At 42.4% G+C, this 23960-nt stretch overlaps 1 protein-coding gene across 1 annotated transcript in view; it reads right to left on the bottom strand.

The window, feature by feature from the left end:
• Positions 1–1018: 1018 nt before the first annotated feature.
• Positions 1019–23960, bottom strand: part of RHOV (ras homolog family member V) — a 53564-nt gene continuing 30622 nt past the window's right edge. The window contains exons 5-6 of the mRNA XM_089521926.1: positions 5444–5502; positions 1019–4512 (exon numbers count right to left, since the gene is read on the bottom strand). Coding sequence (XP_089378052.1) covers positions 4072–4512; positions 5444–5502 — 500 coding nt within the window. The 3' untranslated portion in view covers positions 1019–4071. The remainder of the gene's footprint in view (positions 4513–5443; positions 5503–23960) is intronic.

The raw sequence follows: 23960 nt of genomic DNA, 5'->3' as shown, positions 1-23960 counted from the left end.
TGACATGATAGTCATGTTTTAATACTTGAAGGGATGTCATAACAAGGATGGAGCAATGGCTTCAAATTACAGGAAAAGTCTCTAAAAACTAGGACATGGAGCAATGGCTTCAAACTACAGGAAAAGAGATTTCACCTAAACATTTGTAGGAAGAACTCCCAGACAGTAAGAGTGGTTCAGCAATGGAATATGGTGCCTTGGAGTTTGTGTTCTCCTTCTTTGGAGGTTTGTAAGCAGAAACTGAGTGGCCATCTGTCAGGGGTGATTTGATTGTGTATTCCTGCATGGCAGAATGAGGCTGGACTGGCTGATCTTTGTAGTCTTTTCAATTCTGATTCCATAAGAACCTGTATAAATTGGTTTCCACACCATTGTGAGCCTGACCCAAACAATATCTAGCTTGCATTACACAGTGGTAGCAAATTTTCTTACATTCCACAAAAACAAGCTCAGATATGGAAACATATAACTAGCTTGCTACAAACTAGGGGCCACCATACATTAGAAAGGTTATCACAGTGGCTTTAAATTAGAATCTACACAAAATGAATACATCTTCAGAGGTCTTGTAAGGTTAGGGACATATTGTTTGTGTTATGTTTATTGCTCCAAACATTATATATATTCATAGTACAGCACACAGTTGTAGAACTATATTCCACTTTAACTGCCATGGCATCAACCTATGGAATCTGGGCTTTATATGTTGAGGCATTAAAGCTCTTTGGCTGAGACATTTAAATACCCCTCACCTCAATAGGATGTTGTCATTACATTATAATTGTGTAGTGTGAAATGGCCCCTGATGTGCACAGTTTAGCCAAGCTCATTGGCATCAATTTTCTTCTTTGTCACTCTTTTTGTTATTGCTGTGGGATGGGAAATTTCAGTGACTTCCGGTCTCTCTTGGCCTTCTGCTGTTTTCTATAATTTTATCTGCTGAAATGTTTCTCATTCATGAAAATAACGCACAATGTTCATTGCCAAACAGAACATCTTTATTTGTTCATTTAACAGGGTATGATACATAGTCTCTAGCACAATGGGCACAGGACTGAGTCCTATTTCTTTCTCTGGAAGGAACATTTTAGCATCTACACAATGCTACATGAGCTGATTATTTCCCATGAATCCCTCAGTACTGTGGTGGATGCAGAGAAATTCTGCTGTTGGCACGGCCTTTGAGATTTGATCCCTAGCTCTAGACTGCCCTAATGTTCAGTTGTATTTCAAGAAACACTCAGTGTACACAGTGGAAATGCATAAAGACCCAACATGTAAGGTTCCCCCTGCAATGATAAAGCAAAACCATGCTGTGCAACATGGGGACACTGATGCTTCAACCACATGATATGTTTCCAACCAGAAAACTGGGTGCTGATCATATAAATGCTTGGAAGTCATGGCTCAGTTTCCCACTATAAGTGTGTGCAGCAAAAAAGGAGGTATTGATAATAATCACATGTGCCCAGTTTGGATGCTATTTCCTACACAGAAATCATATTTCTCTCACTATATGTGAAGTGGCCCTAAGAACAATGATCCATGCATATAAGCAAAGCTGCTTACATTCTAGCTACTTGCTTACACTTCCTGAAGACCTGCAGAGGCCGAGATCTTATTGGCCTATGAGTGAAGTATAAATCTCCACTACTACTTATGCTGATTCTTGGAAGATTAATTAGCTATTTTTCCTTCCCTGGATGCATAAGGTCAGCCTGTAAGAGTGCTCTTGCACACCATGGGAGATAGGGGAATTTTTAGCACCTAGATAACAATGGAGGCTGCTTCTTCTTTCCAAATGCACAAGACAGCATTCAGGTACATCTCTATGGTTAATTACTGACTAGAGTGGTGGGGATGTACCTAGGAACCATCTAGGACAAAGGTGTTGCACAAGGAAGTACTGGATTCCAGCCTTAAGTACCTTGAATTTTGAAATATTCAAAGAGGTTTCCAGTCTTAAGTAACTTAAATTCTGAAATACTCCCATTTATAACATTTTCAGTCTTAAAATTACAAGAGACTTAAGCTTTATGTATGCATTATGCCAAACCATGTCAAAGTAATGTGTAAAGAAGGTGTAGATGCCAATTCCCCACAACTTGCTTCTTGATCTACCTGACCTTGCATGTTCACCATGAATATCTAAAGCAGCAGTCCTCAATCTTTGGTCCACCTGATGTTTTGGACTTCTAATTCCAGAATCCTTGAGAATTAACTAGGCTAGCTGGAGCCTTTGTGAGTTGCAGTCCAAAACATCTCGAAGCCAAATGTTGTGAACCATTAAAGGAATATTCTGAGTGTTGCCAACTTAATGCTTTTGGTCAGGAACCATGAGAATACAGAATTAAAGATGGCAAGAAACCATCAAAGATATTCAGCTGCATGCTCTTTGAATCTCCCTACCATAGATTATCAATGAGGGCAGGAGAGTTCCAGATGCTGATGGACTCAACCTCATAGAAGTCCCAGTCACCATGCAAGACCTTTCACCATAGCTAATAGTGACAGATTGTGGAAGCTGAAACCCAACAATGCCAGGAACCTTCCTAACTAAGCCTCATTGCTTCAAACCTTTGCGCTAATCCCCACATTGAGGTTGAGAATAGAACCTTATCAGAACTTCTGTGTGTGGCCACACATCCCCTTCATGTCTCATTTCCACATGCTTTGGAATAATGCCGTAACAGAGCTGAATCCATGAAATTATAGTACAGTGTATGCACTTCTAAAACAATGCTGTTTCTTCCCCTGTAGTGTGTACAGAGTAAAGTAAGCCTCCCTGTGTCTTCTAGAAAGCTTCAAGCTTGCATTACGATTCAGTGCTCCATCTTTATCTATGTGTGCTCCCGCGTGATACCTACCTAATGGTTGTAGTACACAACTATTCTCTAGACACATGGTTCTCACTCTACACCCATAGGGAGTAGGGCCAAGTGTTTTCCCCACGCAAGGAGAATTGTAGTCTACTCTTGCTTTTTATACATCACATAAAACATTTCCCTGACAATTGTATTTCCTCATTCCCAGGTCAACTTCCTTCATTTGAATCTGAGGTATGACTAACAATCAACCAACCATTCCAGTTGCTTAACAATTGCCTGCCAGCACTACTTAAACTCCAGCACTATTAGCTATCCCTCCCAAAGTTGCTCTGTTCCTTCCTTTAAACCTCTTTAAACTCTAGCATCCCCCCACTTCAGGCCTTGGGGAAACTATAGACTACAACTCTCAGAATCCCTCATCTAACATGAGGGACTCCAGATGCAGTTATCCAAAAATGTAACATTTTCAAATTCTCTCTCTCTCCTTTCTTCTATTCTTTCATCACATGCTTCTCTCATTTTGCAATTCCCACTTTACATTTTACCTTTGTCCTGTTTGAAGAGAAGGTGAAACTGATCCTTTCACTTGAGCAGGTCATATTATTTTGCATTCTATTTGCTGTGAAGAACTCAGTCTATCTTAAACTGTGTGTTGAAAATTAGATATAACTTTCAAAGTTTGAAATCAACATTTAATTAATTTTCAGGAGCTTCTGAAAATGACCACACTGCCTGATTATGTAAAGTAACTTCAGAGTCTACACTAAACAAAGCAACAAACCCAAGTCTTGTCCTCACCTCAGGTGGCAGGTTTGGCAACAGCAGGAGCCTCTCATTGCTCCTCTTGAACCATCTAAGCTAATTTGCATTGTATCCCTTAAACTATTTCCTATCCTCACATCTGATGGGGAAGCTCTACTGCTTCAACTGCTAGTATAGTTAACCTCTGTATGTTGAGTGTGGACAGCTCTGTCTTCTCTGCCTCAGGCAGAAGAATGTCTTTGGCCCTGGCCCTGGGCAAAACCTCCCAGTTGGTTAAAGGCTGCATGGCCCATTCAATGTCTTGATGCTATACAAGTCCACTTCCTGTCTTCCAGGCAAGTCCTACCATAACCCAGTAAGAGGTGGGGCTCCAGGTCACTTTGGCTTACAACACTCTCCTTGATGGAGCTGTTAGTCAGTTAGTTCACCCTCTCAGGGAGAAGTATTGAGGTCCATGTCTGACTTTTAGGCCAAACCAGCTTCAGACAAAGCAGAAAAATTTCTTCCATCGGCATTTGGAGAGGGTTTTGATTCCCTTGGCAGTCATTTTCTTTTCCTGTTGCGCCTTGTGTTCCACAGCACTGACGATGGCTGTGTCAAACACCTCCTTCAAGTTCTTTTGAGTCAGGGCAGAGCACTCTACATAAGTCTGAGCCCGGATTTTTTCAGCCAGGCCTTCAGCCTGAGTTCTTGGTACAGGCTTTACGTGGCAGCGGTCCAGGCTGATCAGCACATTGACATCATCCCGTAAATCAGCCTGTGTTCCAACTAGAACCACTGGAGTCTGTGGATTGTGAGTTCGTATTTCGGGGATCCATTTTTCTGTAATATTTTGGAAGGATGTAGGGTTGACAACACTGAAGCAGACCAGGAAGACATCAGTGTCAGAATAACAGAGTGCACGCAGGCAATCAAAATCTTCCTGTATTGGAAAAAGAAGAGGCACAGGATAAGTTTGTGATCGATATCTCCTTAGTTTGTGGGATCTTATAAAATGCAGCAGTAGTCACTTTTCCTCAAAGCTCTAAAAGGAGGATGTATGAGACTCTCTTTCAAGCAAGCCCCATGAAGCCACACGACAAAGCGTTTGAACATACCAAGTGTAAATAAAGGAGTTTCAGCAGGTATAGAGCAGGTAGATGTAATGGAAAAGGAGAATTTTAGAACCCATTAAATAAACAAATGCACAAGCAAGTAAAGCAAACCAGCTCTTCCAATAAATATTTGAAATATGTCCTTTAACCTAATTTTTACTATGAAGTGGTTTAGGATTTTAAAAGAAGGAAGGAAGGAAGGAAGGAAGGAAGGAAGGAAGGAAGGAAGGAAATTTGAAAAAGGCAAATAAGCTCATGTCTTCTCTAGTAAGATTTGTACCTCTAAAAAGAGGTATCTCACATTTTTAGGACTCTGACTGTAAAAGACGCAGTCCATTTCATTTGCTAGATACCCCAGTTTAAATGTTACCCGAAGCAGGAATTCGGCATGGTCTGAGCTTGGGAAAGTTACTTCTTTGGACTGTAACTCACAGAATCCACCTCAGCAAGAATGACTATGCAGGACAGAGGATTATGGAGGTTGTAGTTCAAAATGTAACTCTTCCAAGCTTTGTCATGATGGTACGTGCATTCCCCATTTGCCTTGTAAGATTGCTAAAATCAGCTTTGATGTACTGGCCTGTTGTAGTAAAGATTATGGAGCTGATTCATTGCTTGAAATCTGCTGAGTGAGACTGTTATTACTTATTGATCTTCATGTCAATAGAATTTCATTCTTATTTCTAATATCCTTCATATTAGCATATCCTTATATCCTAATTAAAATCAAAACTGCACACTCTCCTTTGAATGCCTCACCTGTCCTGCAGTGTCCCATAACTGGATACGGACTGGTGCACCATCCACCAGGACCTGAACTGTAAACAGAGAGGAAAGAGATGAATAAGTGTTTGATGCATTCCATTCACATTCACTACCTTTATGTCAGACCCAGCGTGGTGTAGTGGTGTGACTATTGGGCCACAATGCTGGAGAAGAAAGTTCAAATCCCTGCTCAGCCATGGAAGCCCACTGGATGACTTGGGCAAGTCAGGCTCTCTCAATCTCAGAGGAAGGCAATAGCAAACCCACTTTGAACCAAGAAAACTCCATGAAGTTCACCTTAAGATCACCAAAGCCAGAAAAAACTTGACAGCGCAGAACAACAACAACAGCATATAGGATCTGGTGCTTTGCTTTTTGGTGATTAATTAAGATTGCCATGGAAGGAAGGCCACAATATAAACCACACCACGCCCATTTGGAAGAAAAAAGGCCACACATTTATTGACAACAGCTGAAATGTAGGGTTGGCCCGCAAAGCATGAGGTCTGGATCTGTCATCGACCAATCCAATATTGATTGATGTACCAATTTGCTTGGTCACAGCCAAGCTTCGAGATGACCAAGGGGTAACCAGTTGATCACGCACTTGCATCTCTGGTAACCAGCTGACCACATGTGCAGATCACTATCTCTTTTCACTGGGGGACTCTGAACCGACATTGCCCCGCAATGGCAATCTGTAGCACTCCCATTCCCCTTTTGGACTCCTGATCCAGTGCTACACAGCTCTGGAAACCATGCCCACCAGATCCAAGTCCTATGCTACCGCCACTGCAAGCTGTCCTCCCCCTATGGGGACACCTTCTGCCAACCCATTAAGCTGCTCCAGAAGAAAGTCCCAAACATGAGTTTATTCCTGGGCATATGTAGCCTATGTAGGCCCCTGATTTCCATCTGCCCAGTCTTTTTATAGAGTCCACCAGCAGGTTGCATCTATTGACAAACTTTTCCATTTATTTACTATAAGTCACCAGAACAAATTACATTCCAACTAAACTGCTACAGTTCACACATACAAAAATAAAAATAAACATTTTTACATACAGAATCAATATTCCATCAATATGGAAAACAAAATGTTGGCCAACAGACTGGAAACTTTCAATATACATCCCCATCCCAGAGGTACCAGCAGGGTTCAGGAAAGCTAGAGGCACTAAGGACCATATTGTAAACATACAATGGCCAATGGAGCAGACCAAGGAATTCCAAAAGAGAGTCAGCATATGCTTTATAGAATATAGCAAAGCCTTTGATTGCATAGATAAAAAACAATGGTGCAGTACAGACCTCCCAATGTGGGAGGCCTGCCTGCGCCTGTTTTCCTCCGCAGGGAAGCTGCAGCCACTAAACCGTGCGGCTTCCCTGCAGAGGAAAAAGAACCCATGAAAAGTGGGTTCTTTCTGCCCCGCAGGGTGGATGTCGTGAGTGCGACATCACAATGGCAGTGTGATTCCTTAACCCTAGCATGGCACCAGCACGGAGCTTTAGCTCCATGTGTACTGCACCAATGAAACGCTCTCAAAGACATGGGTATCCCTCTACATCTGATAGTTCTGATGAGAAATCTGTACTCAGGAAAAGAGGCCACTGTTTGAACACAATATGGAAAAACAGAATGGTTCCCAATTGGCAAGGAGGTCAGGCAAGGCAATCACCATACTTGTTTGTAACCTTTTGAAATGTCAGATACCTAGCATTGTATACAAAGTAGCAAAATTCTGTTACATTGTATGTAAAACACGCCCTCTAATGAAGAGATGAAATTGAAATACCAACTGAGATCGATATTGATAGAGAACTGGGAAGATACCAGAGTCAGATGCGGACTGTGTTACATGATTCATGTTTTGTCCTCTGTGATTGTATTTTATGTATAACAATTACATTTTATCCTTTTATCTCTTTTGTTATTTATAGTTGTAGTACAATCTAAAAGTTTTTACAATTAGAGCTTAATAATGGTTTTTGTGACTTGATTGTTATTGCATTTGCTGGTCAATGACCGAATAAACTTTTAGATATCTAATGAGCTGTTCACTTAGGAGTGAAATCACATCAGAAGGAAAAACTCCCTAAGAAAGACCCATGTAAATGTGCTAGGTCTCTTTTGCTTTATCTATGTGGATGCATTCCCTCTCCCTCCCCAGCTTATGAACTCTTAAGGAATAATGGAAAGGAAAGAAGAAAAAGAGAGGTCATGACAAATTATTCAAACTGAGGTTTCTTCTCCATTGCTAATGGTTAGCTATGGCAGTCACATGCTGGAGAACATTAATCCTTCCAAATATTTAGATAGGAAGAAACACAATTTACCACTAGAGGATTGCTTTCTGTGCTTATGTACATGCATGTGTGTGTCTAAATGCATGAGCATGCTCACATAATGCACAAAAATATTATTTAAGTTCCTAAAGTTAGCTAAACACTACAAAACTAAAAATCATAAAAATAAATTCTATGTGCAAATATGGTAACTTAAAGGGGGAAAAAAATCAAAGCACAAAAGGAATAAACTTTGGCATTTCAATGCATTTTTGCCTGAATGGAAATAATGCAAATTCCTCACATAGTCTGGTTTCCCATATGAACTGTGCTGTATAATGCTGAAGAAGGTGAAACTGACTGTTTTCCCTGTGTGTATGTGTGTGTGCAAAAGAGAGAGAGAGAGAGAGAGAGCATTGCATTCAGATACATCATAGAATCATAGAATCACAGAATCATAGAGTTGGAAGAGACTGCAAGGGCCATCCAGTCCAACCCCCTGCCATGCAGGAAATCCAGATCAAAGCATCCCCGACAGATGGCCATCCAGCCTCCGTTTGAAGACCTCCAAGGAGGGAGACTCCACTACACTCCGAGGAAGTGTGTTCCACTGTCGAACAGCCCTTACTGTCAAGAAGTTCCTCCTAATGTTGAGGTGGAATCTCTTTTCCTGCAGCTTGCATCCATTGCTCCGGGTCCTAGTCTCTGGAGCAGCAGAAAACAAGCTTGCTCCCTCCTCAATATGACATCCCTTCAAATATTTAAACAGGGCTATCATATCACCTCTTAACCTTCTTTTTTCTAGGCTAAACATACCCAGCAACCTAAGGAGTTCCTCATAGGGCTTGGTTTCCAGGCCCTTCACCATTTTAGTCGCCCTCCTTTGGACACGCTCCAGTTTCTCAATGTCCTTTTTGAACTGTGGCGCCCAGAACTGGACACAATATTCCAGGTGGGGCCTGACCAATATAGTGGCACTATTACTTCCCTGGATCTAGACACTATACTTCTATTGATGCAGCCTAAAATCGCATTGGCCTTGTTAGCTGCCACATCGCACTGTTGACTCATGTTCAACTTGTGGTCTACTTGGACTCCTAGATCCCTTTCACATGTTGTCTCCTTAAGCCAGGTGTCCCCCATCCTATATTTGTGCATTTTATTTTTTTGCCCTAAGTGCAGTACCTTACATTTCTCCCTGTTGAAGTTCATTTTGTTAGCTGTGGCCCAGCTTTCTAATCTATTCAGGTCATTTTGAATTTTGATCCTGTCCTCTGGAGTATTAGCTATTCCTCCTAATTTGGTGTCATCTGCAAATTTGATAAGTATTCCCCCAATTTTTTCCTCCAAGTCATTGATAAAGATGTTGAACAGTACTGAGCCCAGGACAGAGCCCTGTGGGACCCCGCTGGTCACTTCTCTCCAGGATGAAAATTATTACAAACAAGTGCACAATAATCAATCTTGACAATCTGTATGGCCATTATTCATTATTTCCTACAAAGAAATGCCTTGTTAAAAAGCAGCTGTTTCAAAGATGAGCATTCCAACTTATTTTCAGTCACTCCCTTGCCCCCTTGCTGCCCCATTTGTGAAATAGAGAAGTTTTCCTCTAAATATCCAAAGCTGTTTACTACCAACAGTGAAACTCCACTAGTGATGGATTATTTGTGCAATATTTGTAACAATGCTATTGCATCATGACTAACTGCAAGGGACCTTGGCATATTAAAGCAACTCAACCAGCAGCTTGAGATGTAATGTTCAACTTGCAATCCAACAGCATTGGGAGGGCTGCATGATTTCTACCCCTGCACTCAACTCTTGTCACTTTAATAGCTACAAAAACAGGAGGTTTCTTATGTGAACCGGAGCTTGGAAAGTTACTTTTGGACTACAGTTCCAAGATTATTCAACCAGTATGACCAATGGGGTGTTCTGAGAGTTGTACTCTGTCATGTTTTTTTCCCCATCTCATGAAGAAAAATCCTGCAATTGCTACCAGCTTTTCTGTGGCAATCATATGTTCTTGCATTAGCTTGTAACCATGTTTGACTGCAGCGCAAAGGAGACCTCACTACAGCAATTGGCACACTCCTTTTTCCAACAAGTGGCAAGTGGTAGTTGCTTGACTGGCACCATATATCAAGTGCCACCGATCTGAGTCACTTCTGTGATGGGATGTGGTTATTGAATCTTGAGTTGTTATTTTATTTTATGTCCACTTACAAAGCTTGCTTTAAATGTTTCTTAAAGTTTAACAATAGCTACAGGGGGGAGGAATAGAGCAGTGTGTTTTAAGACTGTTGTTCCACTATGCCTTAGACCCCTTGAGAAAGTCAGCAAGGAGATGTCAGGGGACAGCTTGTTTATATCATTGCACATTTCCCCCAAAGAGAAGTGCTGAATGGCACACACCCATGGCTTGTAATGGAGAGGCCCAGAAGCACCCGGTTTGCTGTAATGCCTGAGTGTGTGTCCAAGTATATGTTTCCCACAAGTAATATGTCTTGTCCTGGAAGGCAAAGGTCATTTTATTGCAGAGGCTTTGGGCAATTTTTGTTGTGGACAAGGCTTCTGCGAAAGAGGCTTTCAAACTGACTGTAACTTTCTTGTATTGCTACAATCTTACCTGAAATGCTTGGGATGATATTTTTTTTAATTTTGGAATATCTATATTTGTATATACATAATGAGATCTCTTGGAGATGGGACTCAAGTCTAAACACAAACTTCATGTATGTTTCATCTATACCATATAGCCTGAAGCTCATTTCATATAATATTTTAAATAATTTTGTGCATCTAACAAAATTATTGTACATTGAACTGTCAGAAAGCAAAGATGTCACTATCTCAACCACCCATGAAAAAAAGTTTTGGTTTTTGGAATATTTAGTATTTCAGAATTCTGGATTTTTAAAAAAACAATGTTTACACTTTTTAGTTCTCTCTCTCTCTCTCTCTATATATATATATACACACACATACACATACATACACACACTACACACACACACACACACACACACATATAATTTTAATGTAAGCGGCACCAAGCCCTATTTGTCAGAGAAGGCACAAAATGAAAAATCCAACCACCCAACAAAACTACCTGTTCCATTTCCCTGTGCCACTGCTCTTACCTCTAAGACTTTCTCCTTCAATTTTCATCTGAAATCTACCCTCCATTGACTTAAAACCCATCTAGTTTTGCCTTCTGAGGCAGCATTAACAATCCTCTTTGCAAATGTGGGGTTATGGTGATGGTGGGGTGGCCCCAGCTGAGGATCAAGAGGGACAGAGGGATAGACACAGAAAAGCACTTGGAGAGAGGTTACAAAAGACCAAAACAATGGAGTTTATCAGACGTGAGTTTTTGGCAATTTTTCCTGCCTATCGCGCAATGTTTGCGCCTCCAAAATTGCGCAATAACGTGATAGCGCAATGTTCTTCCAGACGCCATTCATTTCTATGGGAGCCCGTTGCGCAACGCTCCCATAGTTTTAGCGTCATTCCTCCCCTTTTTGTGCACTACGGGAAAAAAGGGAAATCAGGCCTTTGTCTCCCGTTACCCTTGCGAATGTGTTGCGAAATGGTTTGGTGTGGTAGGCAGCAACGCAAAGTGACGCAAATGTTACTGATTGCAAAATTCCCATGATGCTGAGCTGCTTTTTCACCCATTCCCAAAGGTGGCCTTCCTTTTTCAGGACAACCCCAGGGGAGGGGGGGTGGGGGGTACGTACAACTAATGTATGCAAGGGATTCCCCCAACGGCCATTCAGTGCAGCCCCCTCTTCAGTCCTGCAGGAACACATAGGATCCTAGAAATTAAAGGGACCCCACAGGGCCTTCCACTCCTGCCCTGTACTCTGTCCTGAAGGAATACATAGGAGGCTAGAAATTAAAGGGACCCCAAAGGGTCATCCATTCCAGCCCAATTTCTCTGCCCTGCATGAACACCTAGCAGGCTAGAAATTGAAGGAGCCCCAAGAGCCTTCCACTCCTGCCCCGTACTCTGTCCTGAAGGAATACATAGGAGGCTAGAAACTGGAAGGGGCTTCTCCCCTCTCTCCCCCGGAAGCACAAAGGTCAGGATGCCGCCAAAACCTCCAAGGAGCATGCGCAAATATGTTGATGCGAAATGTTCAAGACAAAAGGAAGGCGCTGGTGTAGTAAAAAGTTCTGCTATGCATGGTTTCGCATCACGCAAAACGCAACTTTTGCGCAATTGTAGTGCTAACATAACGTTTCGGGGGATTGACGGAAAAGCAGGCAATGTGGTAGAACATCATGTTATAAGGTCATTGCGCAATGTTTGTTTCACTTCCTTAGCGGAATTGAGGGTACAAAAACTCGTGTCTGATAAACTCCAATCAAACACCCCACTTTGTTCTAGGACAAGTATGGGCTTGCTGAGTGAAGCAATTCAGTCTCCTGAAGATGAATGGAAATTGGAGTTAGGGAAGAGAGAATACAGGAAGCAGAAAGAAAAAGAAATGAAAAGAATATGCATAATTAGCATGCATGTGTAATGAGGAAAGAAGCCATCCTGTCCTAAAGGTAACAACACCTGGTACTTAACACCAACTAGTGATATTACCACTGTATCCTTTACTCAACTAGGGTGTGTAGATGTCTTTTATTTTGCAGCTGAGGGAGGGCTAATATTTTTCAACCTTTATGTCAATAGCAGATGACTAAAAAGGCCTATAAAACAACTGATTTCAGAACCTGTAGTCATTTACTTAAATTACTGGGTGAAATAACCCTTACTTCCTCAGGCCTTTCAGTATAATCAGACAAAGCTTTCCCTCATCAAATTTCAGCCTAAAGCGTCTCTTCAGTGACAACAGAACAACATCCCAACTGTACAATAATGATTGGTGCTTTTTGGATGCACAGCTTTTAAAAATACTAATGAGATGATTAGTACTACTGAGGAAAGGGGATTTACACAACATCCATTAAAAAAAATTTTTTTTTTGGGGGGGGGGAGAAAAAGTCCACAAAAGTGGCATCCACATCACCTTCATGAAGTGGTTGGCTTAGCTCTGTAGGGATGAAGATGTTGGACACTATCACATGGGGAAAAAGAAGCGGTTTGAGGAGCTACAGTCACACAGTTCTGCCAAATGTTTCACACAGAATCTGTTTGCACAACAGCACACTTGAAATAATATCACACTAGCATTTTGCACACATCCACGAATTGTTAGTATATCGCAAGTGATAGTTTTGCACATGTGTGGCATATCGGCACAATTGCACATGCCTGCTAATCATGTTCCCAGACCACAAAGAATAAAGTTAGCAAAATAAAATTTATTACCTCATCACATTGTTTTAATCAAGTGTTGACTAAATTGTGCGCCACAGCTCCAAGGAACACTGAAATCTACTGCAAAACTGATCCTGGCAATGAGAATGGATTGCGACCACCACAATGCATTCTGAGCAGTAATGCAGCATGACTGACTTCCACACTCTCTCAATCATGCTTGATCCCGTTATCGTGAATGAATTCACGGGAGTTCCCCGAGAATGAAATGTTGCTCTCTACTGCCGCTGCTGCTACAGATTTTGCACGACGTTGTGTGATAATGCACAGCATAATTGCACAATTGTACTCTTTAAACAGCTCCCCCCCCCCCACACACACACACCGTGTGATAGTCTCTATTGAGAAGAGCTGAAAGAGGAGGGGAGTCAGCTTGTTTTGTCTGGGAACATGAATGAATAAATAGCTGGGTAATTATGGGCTCCTACTATCTTATAAAAGGAAAACTGAGTGCAAGTTTGTTTGCAAGTGTCTGACAAATCAGTTTCTCTATCCCAGTAGTTGTATTTCTATTGCGCTAGGATTTTTGCGATCATGCAGCTGCCATGTAGAAAGAACCATTTGTGATTCTTTCTTGTGTTGCTTAGAATGAAAGTTGTCAGCACCAGCACTATGGTGAAACAGTGGAACTTTAGACCGGCTGAGTACCAAGTCTGCAAACTAGAACTACACACTTCTCATGGGCCTAAGAGGAGTTGTGGCCTGCATTTTTCTTGTGCAAACAGGCCATTCACCATTTAGCCCTGCGTGAGTAATTGCTGTGTTTTCATGAAAAATACTGGATGTAACTAAAGAATGTCTGTCCAGCTCATCCTTGCAGGTTTCATTCACGCAGTCCATAAGCCCCACATCTTCACAGGTTTCATTGCAACATCCAATAGGACCCACTCAAAAAGAGGTTACATTCCCACAAATACCCTCCCCCCAGGAGGGTGTTGGGGGAGGTGGGTTGCATCCAGCAGCCATACTACTTCTACTAACCATCACAGCTGACAGCTGTAAGATCTTGGAAGCCTCTCTCATGTGGAAAGGCTTTATGTGCATGCATTATTGTGCATGTAGCACCTTTTCTCATGTGTACACAGACTGCAGAAAGGGTAGGATCAAGGCAGTATGCTGTGTGTCCTTGAAAGGTTCTATAAACCCTACCTAAAAAGACAGAAAATTAGAAGAAGGAGGTAGCCCTGCTACTGTTTTAGGCACACACTATGCCATCTCAATACCTTGAGGGGGAAAAACATAAGTTTAATTGTAAATGATCTGGGTATTGCAGTCTAAAAAAAAGACTTTTCTAAACTCTTATTTAAACTGTAGCATATATTGAAGACCTTCATGGGCTTAGATATCTAATGAGCTGTTCACTTAGGAGTGAAATCACATCAGAAGGAAAAACTCCCTAAGAAAGACCCATGTAAATGTGCTAAGGGGTTGTTCCCACTAGGTGAAACCCCGTGTTCTGAATCGAATCCAAGGAGTGGCGTTCCTATTAGGATCCGATTTAAACCTAGAACGGTTCTAGAGCAACCCGCAATCATCCCCACTACAAATCGAATCGTAGAGCGGGATAAAAATTTAAATCGAATTTTCCTCATTTAACGCGTGTTAAAAAAACACTAGGGTCCGACCTACGTTTTTCCCTTGATTCGAGTTAGGAACCGGAGCATTTAAATAGGAACGACAGCCTTTGAATCGTGTTAAATGGATGGGAGGAGCGGACTGCGATGGGGCTGGCCTTGGGGGAGTTGCCCTTTCTGTCCCCATCCGTCGTGGCTGTGGCCATTTTTGCTTCCCTCACCCCTTTGTCCGCTGTGGTCTTTCAATAAGAGATAAGGATTATTTTTATTTTTTATTTTAATGGTTTACAGGCGCTTAATCTCTTCAGCGCTTTAAGCGCCTGAAGTCCCGGCTGCTCAAGCGCCTGCATCTGCCGGTGGATTGCAACCTCCCCTCTGTGTGGGGAGAGCCCATTTCTAACGGAGGAGAAGCAGGAAGAGAAGGCTCCTCTCGAAGAGGCATTCCCTGCCCGCTTGGGCTCTGATCTCGCCCAGACAGGGAAGGGAAGGCTCCTCGCGAGGAGGCATCTGATCTCGCCCAGGCAAGGAAGGGCTCTGATCAATGGGGGGGGGGGGGATAGAGCCTTTCTCCCTCCATTTCTCAAATGGAATCTGCCTTCTCCTCCAACCCTGGAAAGAGAATCTTTGGGAAGAATGCTCCCTCCCTGCTTTTCCAGCAGCCTCCTTCATTGATCTCTGGGCTCTCTGAAGGGATTCTCCCTGGCTGTCTTGGGAGACATGAAGAGGGGATGCTGTCATGCAAAACCTATCCCATAGTTCCTCTGGAAAGAGCTTGGGTTTCCTAAATTCGCTTTCCTAAATTCGCTAAATTCACAAACAGTCAATGAAATGGAAACGATGCCAAAAGATAAATCGCTTCCAAATATTCCGGATTAACGTTATGTCATTCTGACGTACTATTGATTGACAGCTCCAAATAAGGTATGGAGGAGAAGAATCGCTTTATTTAAACACCGATTTCATGCCAAGTAGGAACGCTTGCAGGTAAAAACTTCGATTTAAATAACCAGATGGGAACGATGAACAAAGCGATTCGGATAGCGGGATAAGAACAGTGTTATTTTGAATCGATTTTATTAAAAACGCTGTATTTTAAATCGTTTCAAATCTTAAGTGGGAACAACCCCTTTGACTCACATCAATCCAGAATGAATTCATTCCGAGCCAGACACTCAAGAATCCAAATTGCCAGTACTAACCCTTTTTCCGTAGATTATGTTGAAGCATTTTTTTATAATTGTATAGAAAATAAAAATAAAATCTTTTAAAAAAGAAAATGTAAAATGACTATAACTTAAAAAAAAGCATACATACACTCACATAAAATTTCAAGACACTGTTGTCACTAAAGAGAATTAGCCATGCAAAGTTTCACACAGGGTAACTTCAGGTAATTTCATATTAGGCACAGGTGAAGTCTGGTGTTTTTCAAAAACAAAACTATTTAGAAAACCTGCTGACTGCTCAGTCTTGGCAAGTCATGCTACTTTTATCCTGTCTGCTAATCCTGTTAAAATTTTAAGATTTGATATGAACATGATAAAAACGACTTAAGGTTGCTGTTGCTGTTGTTGTGTATGTTCAAGTTGCTTCTGACTTTTGACAACACTAAGGTAAACTTATCACAGGGGCGATTCTTGGTAAGATTTGTTCAGAGGGAGCTTGTCTTTGCCTTCCTCTGAGGCTGAGAGTATGTGACTTGCCCAAGGTCACCCAGTGGGTTTCCATGGCCAAGCAGGGATTTGAACCCCAGTCTTCAGTTTTTTGGTCCAACTCTCAAATCACTCCACCACACTGGCTGTCTGAGAAGAAGATGCTTCCATTTTGGGAGTTTATCACACTGCCCTGTTTCCTGAGCCAGGCATGGGCTGTAGCATTTTAAAAATGGATTTTAATGCACGCCTCTGTGCCCAAGCAGGAGGCATCTCGTATGCGATCTGGACTTCTCCTGTACTTTGCAAAAAAAGGGAGGAGGCATGTGGTAAAATCCATTTTTAAAAGGTTACAGACTGCACCTGGCCTGGGAAAAAGGTCAGTGCAATAAACTCCTTAGTCTACCACCAGTCCAACTGGTATGTTTCAATGATTCAACTTAAAGAAGTTGGTTAATGACAAGGGGATACTTTACCAACAATCAGTGATCTACCTTGCAGAAATCATCTTGATTTCACGCTTAAGGCAGTTGGTGATCTGAGCTGACCTTGGTTGAAACTTCCCTCTCATGGCCCTATATTTCCCATCCCATTTCATCTAGTTACCTGGCCAAACCTCAGTGTGCCCTAGAGGTCTACTCCTTGCTGCCTGGCTTCTGGGGCTTCTCTGTCTCTATAGTGAATAAAACCATTTCTTGCTGCTTCTTCAGGTGGTTGAGCAGGCTCTGAGAGTGCTTGAATACCCTTGCAATTTCATAGAATCATAGTGTTGGAAGAGACCTCAAGGGCCATCCAGTCTAAATCCCTGCCATGCAGGAACTCACTCCTGTTCATCTGATGCAGTGAAAGCAAAACACAATCCTGAGATCTGTTCCACCCTCAAAGTGGTTCCAGACAATACTATGTCTTTTCTATGGTGACTCAGACTGCCTGTCTGAGAGGCTCACTCAGATGACAATCAACAACTGTCTACCCCTTACTACACCAGCCCATCACGCTCTGCTCCTCCCATCCAGCTAACCCGATTTCTGTGGCTGATCGTTCCTATTTAAATAACCCGATTCTTATCCCGATTCAATGAAAAAATGTAGGCTCGACCCTTCTATTTTTTTAAGACGGGTTATGCACATTTAAAATGGATTAAATTAAAATCCGATTGACGAATCGGATTTTAGTGGGAACGATTCCGGGTTCCTCTAGAACTGTTCTAGAGTTAATTCGGTTTGTAATAGGAACGATGTACCTTGGATTCGATTTGTAACACGGAATATAAGCCAATGGGAACACCCCCTTTCATGACCTGTTTCTAATACAGCTATAACTATCAATGAAGAGATGCTGGAGGAGAGAATTGACTGTATAACTTCAATCACATAATCTCTCATTTATCAAACTGGTCAACCCCTGACAAATCTCTCTGATCCCACTTAGAAGGGATTGGAGAATGTTAGTGCTCCAAGTGCTTCACTGTGATAGAAGAGCGGTGGTGAGATTCATGTCCCAGATTGCACAATAGAGCTGCCAATGAACAAAGCTCAACTTTCCTCTCACCCCTCCATGTCACAATCACATCACATCACCGCAGTTTTCTCCTTACATGGTCATGTCACAGACTGACTTTTCACATTTGACACCTACATCTGTTTCAAGAACTTACTACTGTAGAGTTCCATTACAGAACTGCTATTGTTGTGTGCCTTCATGTTGTTTACAGCTAAGGTGACCCTAAGGCAAACCTATCATAGGTTTTTTTTTTTTTTTAGATTCCTGTAGAGGGGGTTAGCTTTTGCATCCCTCTGAGGCTGAGAGAATATGACTTGCCCAGGGTCACCCATTGGGTTTCCATGGCTGAACAGAGATTCGAACCCTGGTCTCCAGCATCATAATCTAATGCTTAAACCACTACAGCATGATGTATTTCATTCCAGAATTAAACAGAGCAAATTTGATTCATTCCAGACCTAATACAAATCAACCCAATTCACTTTGTTAATTAGAATTTGGTCAAATCAGTTGCACAATCCTACCACAAACAACTTTCTGAACAGTGAGTTCCTGGGCTAGTCAATTCTCTGAGACAAAGAGGGTATGCTTGTGTAGTTATAGTAGAATGTGTAGCTTTAGAAAGAAGGATTTGTGCTTTCCTCTGGTTTTTTTTTTTTGGGGGGGGGGGTTTGGTATAGTCAGACATAACCATGACTATGGAGCTCCATCATCACAGTTATGTTTGATGATGCAAGATCTTGGCCATAGTTTTTCAGGTTATAAAGATGGCAATGTTCAACGCTAAACACTTCACAACCCAATAAAAGCCAAGGACACCATTTTCTAAAGTACAAAGAAGTAGCACTGAAGGAATAATCTAGAACAAAGGTAAGCAAAGATGGCCCGAAGGCCACTTTGTAATCCCAGACCCATGCATCAAAAATATTAACCTCAAAATGTGGGTTTCTTTTTTTTTTTTTTAAATATACAGTATATTAATATTTTTAATAAAAAATGTTTCTGATCTTAGAGGCATCCAGGAATCATTGTTTTTGCATTGGAGGGGTACATAGTGCTCCCTAAATCCCTCATCCCTTTTGAAATTTAAATGTTAAAAAATGGATATGGACATCAGTCTACTTCCAATTTTATTTTTTGCACTTTTGGTCATTTCTGGGTGTATGGCACACAATGGGTGTTGAAGGTAAAATTTTGGCTCCATGTTCCAGCAAACCCCTGGTCTAGGGGAACAAATATATTTCCTGAAGTACTGCAGTTGAAGTACAATATGTGTACCAGCAGAAGCACCAATTTGAGGAGCTGTATGAATGCTGCATACATCAAATTAAAAATGCACATTTTTCATGTAAAAAGGCCATCAGAGGACATTTTGGAACTGGAGAGAAATAAAACTAAACATACCGAAATGAAAATCTAGGGTACTCATAGAATCATGAAATTGAAAGAGACCATAAGAGCCATCCAGTCCAACCCCCTGCCATGCAGGAATACACAATCAAAGCACTCCTGACAGATAGCAATCTAGCTTCTTTTTAAAAATCTCCAAAGGAAGAGACTCCGCCACTCTGAGAGGCAGAGGCAGCAAGTTCCACTGTTCCACTGTCAAACAGCTCCTACCATTCCTAATGTTTACACTAACTTCATACTGCAGTTTTAATACATGCCTATGGGATCTTGAACAAGTCACATTCTCTCAGCCTCAGAGGAAGGCAAAGGCAAACTTCCTCTGAAGAAATCTTGCCAATAAAACCCCATGAAAGAGTTTCCATAAATCAGAAATTACTTCAACAATGGGATCTGGAGGTAGTCTTATTTAAGTATAGCCAATGAAATCAATCGGGCCTAAGTGACTAACTGAGGTCCCATTGATTTCAGCAGTTCTGCACTGAGTATGATTATGCCTGCATCCAGCCTGCAGTCCGTGCTAATTTCGACAGCACCATAAAACACATATTCATCCCATAACAAAATTATTCTTATGTTACCATAGAAATCTCAGTAAATCTAAATATATATCTAAATTCAAAGATATAGCCATGTTAGTCTGTAGAATCAGTTTGCAGATAGATCTTGTAGCACTTTTGAGACTAACTGAAAGAAAGAAATTGGCAGCATGAGCTTTCGTAGACTTCATTCTACTTGTACCTGAGGAAGTAGACTGAAGTCTACGAAAACTCATGCTGTCAATTTCTTTCTTTCAGTTAGTCTCAAAGGTGCTACAAGAGCTCTCTCTATATCTAAATATATAGTTAGGGAACAATCTTCATTAAGGAATGATGAAAAAGAGGAGTCTTCTTAGGTCTGGAGTAATAATAATAATAATTTGTTTTATTTATATACAGCTATTCCAAAGATCATAGCAGTGAACATAGGGTTGCCATAATTCTGGACCTCCAAACTGGGACAAATGTAGGACAAAAGTAGGACAAAATTTTCAAATGTAGGACACATTTTTAAAAAAATGGAGGACACGCAAAAAAATTGATGATTTTAAAAAAAATGTTAATATAAATGCATGTTTCTTAGGCATGATCAAAATGGAGGACATTTTGGCATTGTTCCTAGACAGATGGCAGAAATGTACTTCCCTTTCTGGCTAACCTCCCCCCCCCCATTCCAAACAGCATATTTGGGTATTGAAGAGGACGAAGAGTGGAAAAGGCAGAGGAGGAGGAAGAGGAGAAGAAGAAGAGGAGGAGGAAGAAGGGGAGGAAGAGGAGGAGGAGAAGAAGAGATGGAGAAGAAGAGGAGAAAGAAGATGAAGAACAGGAGGAAAAGGAGGAAGAAGGAAGAGGAAGAAGGGGAGGAAGAAGGGGAGGAAGAGGAGGAGGAGAAGAAGAGATGGAGAAGAAGAGGAGGAGGAAGAAGATGAAGAAGAGCAGGAAAAGGAGGAAGAAGGAAGAGGAAGAAGGGGAGGAAGAAGGGGAGTAGGAGAAGAAGAGATGGAGAAGAAGAGGAGGAGAAAGAAGATGAAGAAGAGGAGGAAAGGGAGGAAGAAGGAAGAGGAAGAAGGAAGAGGAAGAAGGGGAGGAAGAGGAGGAGGAGAAGAAGAGATGGAGAAGAAGAGGAGGAGGAAGAAGATGAAGAAGAGGAGGAAAAGGAGGAAGAAGGAAGAGGAAGAAGGGGAGGAAGAAGAGGAGGAGGAGAGGAGGAAGAAGAAGAGGAGGAAAAAGATGAAGAAGAAGGGGAGGAAGAGGAGGAGAAAGAAGAAGAAGAGGAGGAGGAAGAAGGGGAGGAAGAAAAGGAGGCAGAAGAAGAGGAGGAGGAGAAAGAGGAAAGGCTCTTTCCTCTGCCTGGCTGCCTCTGTCGCCAACCGAGGAAGCCAGGCAAGGGAATGGGGCCTTGCTGAAGCCAAGCCCCAAACCCCTGCCTGGCTGCCTCCGTCGCCGTTTTGCCCCCACCCCCGGGATTTCCCCCCCCCCCCCCAGAGATGGAGGCAGCCAGGCAGAGGTTTGGGGCTTGGCTTCAGCCGTCCTCCAAGCCCCAGCCAAGCCTGGAGGGCTCCGTGATCGCGGAGGAGCCCCCAGGGCATGGCTGGGGCTTGGAAGACAGACGTCCTCCAAGCCCCAGCCAAGCCTGCAGGACTCGCTGGGGGGGGGGGAGTCCAGGGGGTGGGGCCAAACCGGGGCGGGACCGTGCGGACCCGCCCCAAATCGGGAAAGTCCCGCCCCCAGGCGGGATATGGGAAGCCTAAGTGAACAGCAAGTAAGCTAATTTGCCCCCAACAGTCTGGGTACTCATTTTAGCGACCTTGGAAGGATGCAAGCCTGAGTCGAGCTTGGGCCCTTTTGCTGGTCTTGAACTCGCAACCTTGTGGTTTTGAGTGAATGGCTGCAGTACAGGCATTTAACCACTGCACCACCAGGCAATAGACAGCTTTAAGTTTTTTTTTTCATTGTACACAAGCTAAGTTACAGAACAGCCTCATGAACATTGAAGGCTTCATAGCAGTGAACTGAAGGGTGCTAGTGTGTCTTCCTTGACTTGAATGCAGCCTACACATGATGGGGCACTAGCAGTAAGGAAGTCACTGACATTTTGGTGCTTGAGTGATCCAGCCACCTATACATATATAGCCAAATAAAACAATGCCACTACAGTGGTAAAACTATTTATTTAATTTATACCCCACCTTATTTCCAAATAATGACACTCAGTGAAAAAATAAAACCAATGCAACTAAAACTCAAACAGATTACACATCAGTAAAAGGAAAAAATAGAGTCAACTGTAAGCCACTCAGATAGCCTTTTGGCTGAAGAGCGGGGTATAAATAAATATTATTATTATTATTATTAATCTGATGTGAGAATCAGAATAGTACGGTGTATTGAGCACGGGACTACAACTCTGGAGGGTAGGATTCAAATCCCCACTTGGCCACTGAAGTTCACTGGATGACCTTGGGTGAGTCACACTTTCAGCCTCAGAAGAAGAAAAGGCAACCCCCCTCGGAACAAATTTTGCCAAGAAAACCCTGTAATAGGGTCATCTTAGGGTTGCCATAAGTCAGGAACGACTTAGGGAGCTGGGGATGTTTAGCCTGAAGAAGAGAAGGTTAAGAGGTGATATGATAGCCCTGTTTAAATATTTGAAGGGATGTCATGTTGAGGAGGGAGCAAGCTTGTTTTCTGCTGCTCCAGAGACTAGAACGCAGAACAATGGATGCAAACTACAGGAAAAGAGATTCCACCTCAACATTAGGAGGAACTTCCTAACAGTAAGGGCTGTTCGACAGTGGAACAAACTCTCTCCGAGTGTAGTGGAGTCTCCCTCCTTAGAGGTCTTCAAACAGAGGCTGGATGGCCATCTGTCGGGGATGCTTTGATTGTGATTTCCTGCATGGCAGGGGGTTGGACTGGATGGCCCTTGCAGTCTCTTCCAACTCTACGATTCTATGATTCTATGAAGGCACGCCACAACAACAACAACAACAACGTGGTGTAGTGGTCAGAATGCTGGACCAGGGCTCTGGGAGACCAAGGTTTGAATCACCACATAGTCATGGAAACCCACTAGGTAACCCTGGATAAGTCACACTCAGTCTTAGAGGAAGGCAATAAGAAACCTCCTACAAATAAATCATGCCAAGAAAATCCTATGACAGGGCTGCCATAAGCCAGTGACTTGAAGACACATAAAAACAGCAGCAGCAACAAAAAGCCACAGTTGTCCAATTAAAACCACCAATTAAGCAACCTAGCTTAATTTCCAAAAACCTGCCTGAATAAAAAGGTAGGACAGCATAGAGGGGTCCAATCAATTCTCTTCTGGTAGAGAATTATGCAACCTGGGAGTTGCCATCAGGAAAGCTCTCTCATATGTCTCCACCAAACATACCTCTGAGGGTGGTGAGACCAAGAGAAAGCCTGGGCAGTTGACAATTCTATTATATGGGATTACTGATGAAATGAACCTCTCCTGCTGACTAATGACAGAGCTGGCTGCCAGAAAACCATTACCTAATAACAGGGCTGCTCCATGTGGCAAACCAGATACAAAAGTGTCTCACCCCTCCCACAGGAGGACTGTGCTGTCACTGGGCAATCAGGGCCAGCTCTAGATATTTGGCCACCCTAGGCTAGAAATATTTTGGCGCCCCCCCCCATAGCCCCTCAAAATGTAGGAAAAATGTAGGACATTCAAAAAATGGAGAACACAACCAACTAAAAGCCAAAAACATTAATAAAAAACAATATAAATTCATGTTTCTCAGTCATGCTCAAAATGGAGAACATTTTGACATTCTTCCTGGATAGGAGGTTGGGATATAGCTTTGTGTATTTTGTGTGTTTGATTAGGAGGAACTTCCCGACAATAAAGGCTGTTTGACAATGGAACACACTCCCTCGGAGAGTGGTGGAGTCTCCTTTTTGGAGGTCTTTAAGCAGAGACTGGATGGCCATCAGTCGGGTATGCTTTGATTGAATTTCCTGCATGGCAGGGGGTTGGACTGGATGGCCCTTGCAGTCTCTTCCAACTCTACGATTCTATGATTCTATGACTCTATGACTCTGGAGACCAGGATTCAATGAAAATCTGATTCTCTTCCACAGAGAAGGCTAAATATCTTACATGGGGCATGTGTCGATTATGTGGCTCATGCACCGTGTCCAAATGGTGTGGCGCACAAGGGATGTCACAGTGCTTGT

This window comes from Sceloporus occidentalis, unplaced genomic scaffold (assembly GCF_023333645.1).
Source record: "Sceloporus occidentalis isolate IW3139 unplaced genomic scaffold, rSceOcc1.0.p SCAF_4, whole genome shotgun sequence".
NCBI lineage: Eukaryota > Metazoa > Chordata > Lepidosauria > Squamata > Phrynosomatidae > Sceloporus > Sceloporus occidentalis.
Note: the sequence above shows the minus strand (reverse complement) of the source record. Positions and strands in the feature narration are given on the sequence as shown.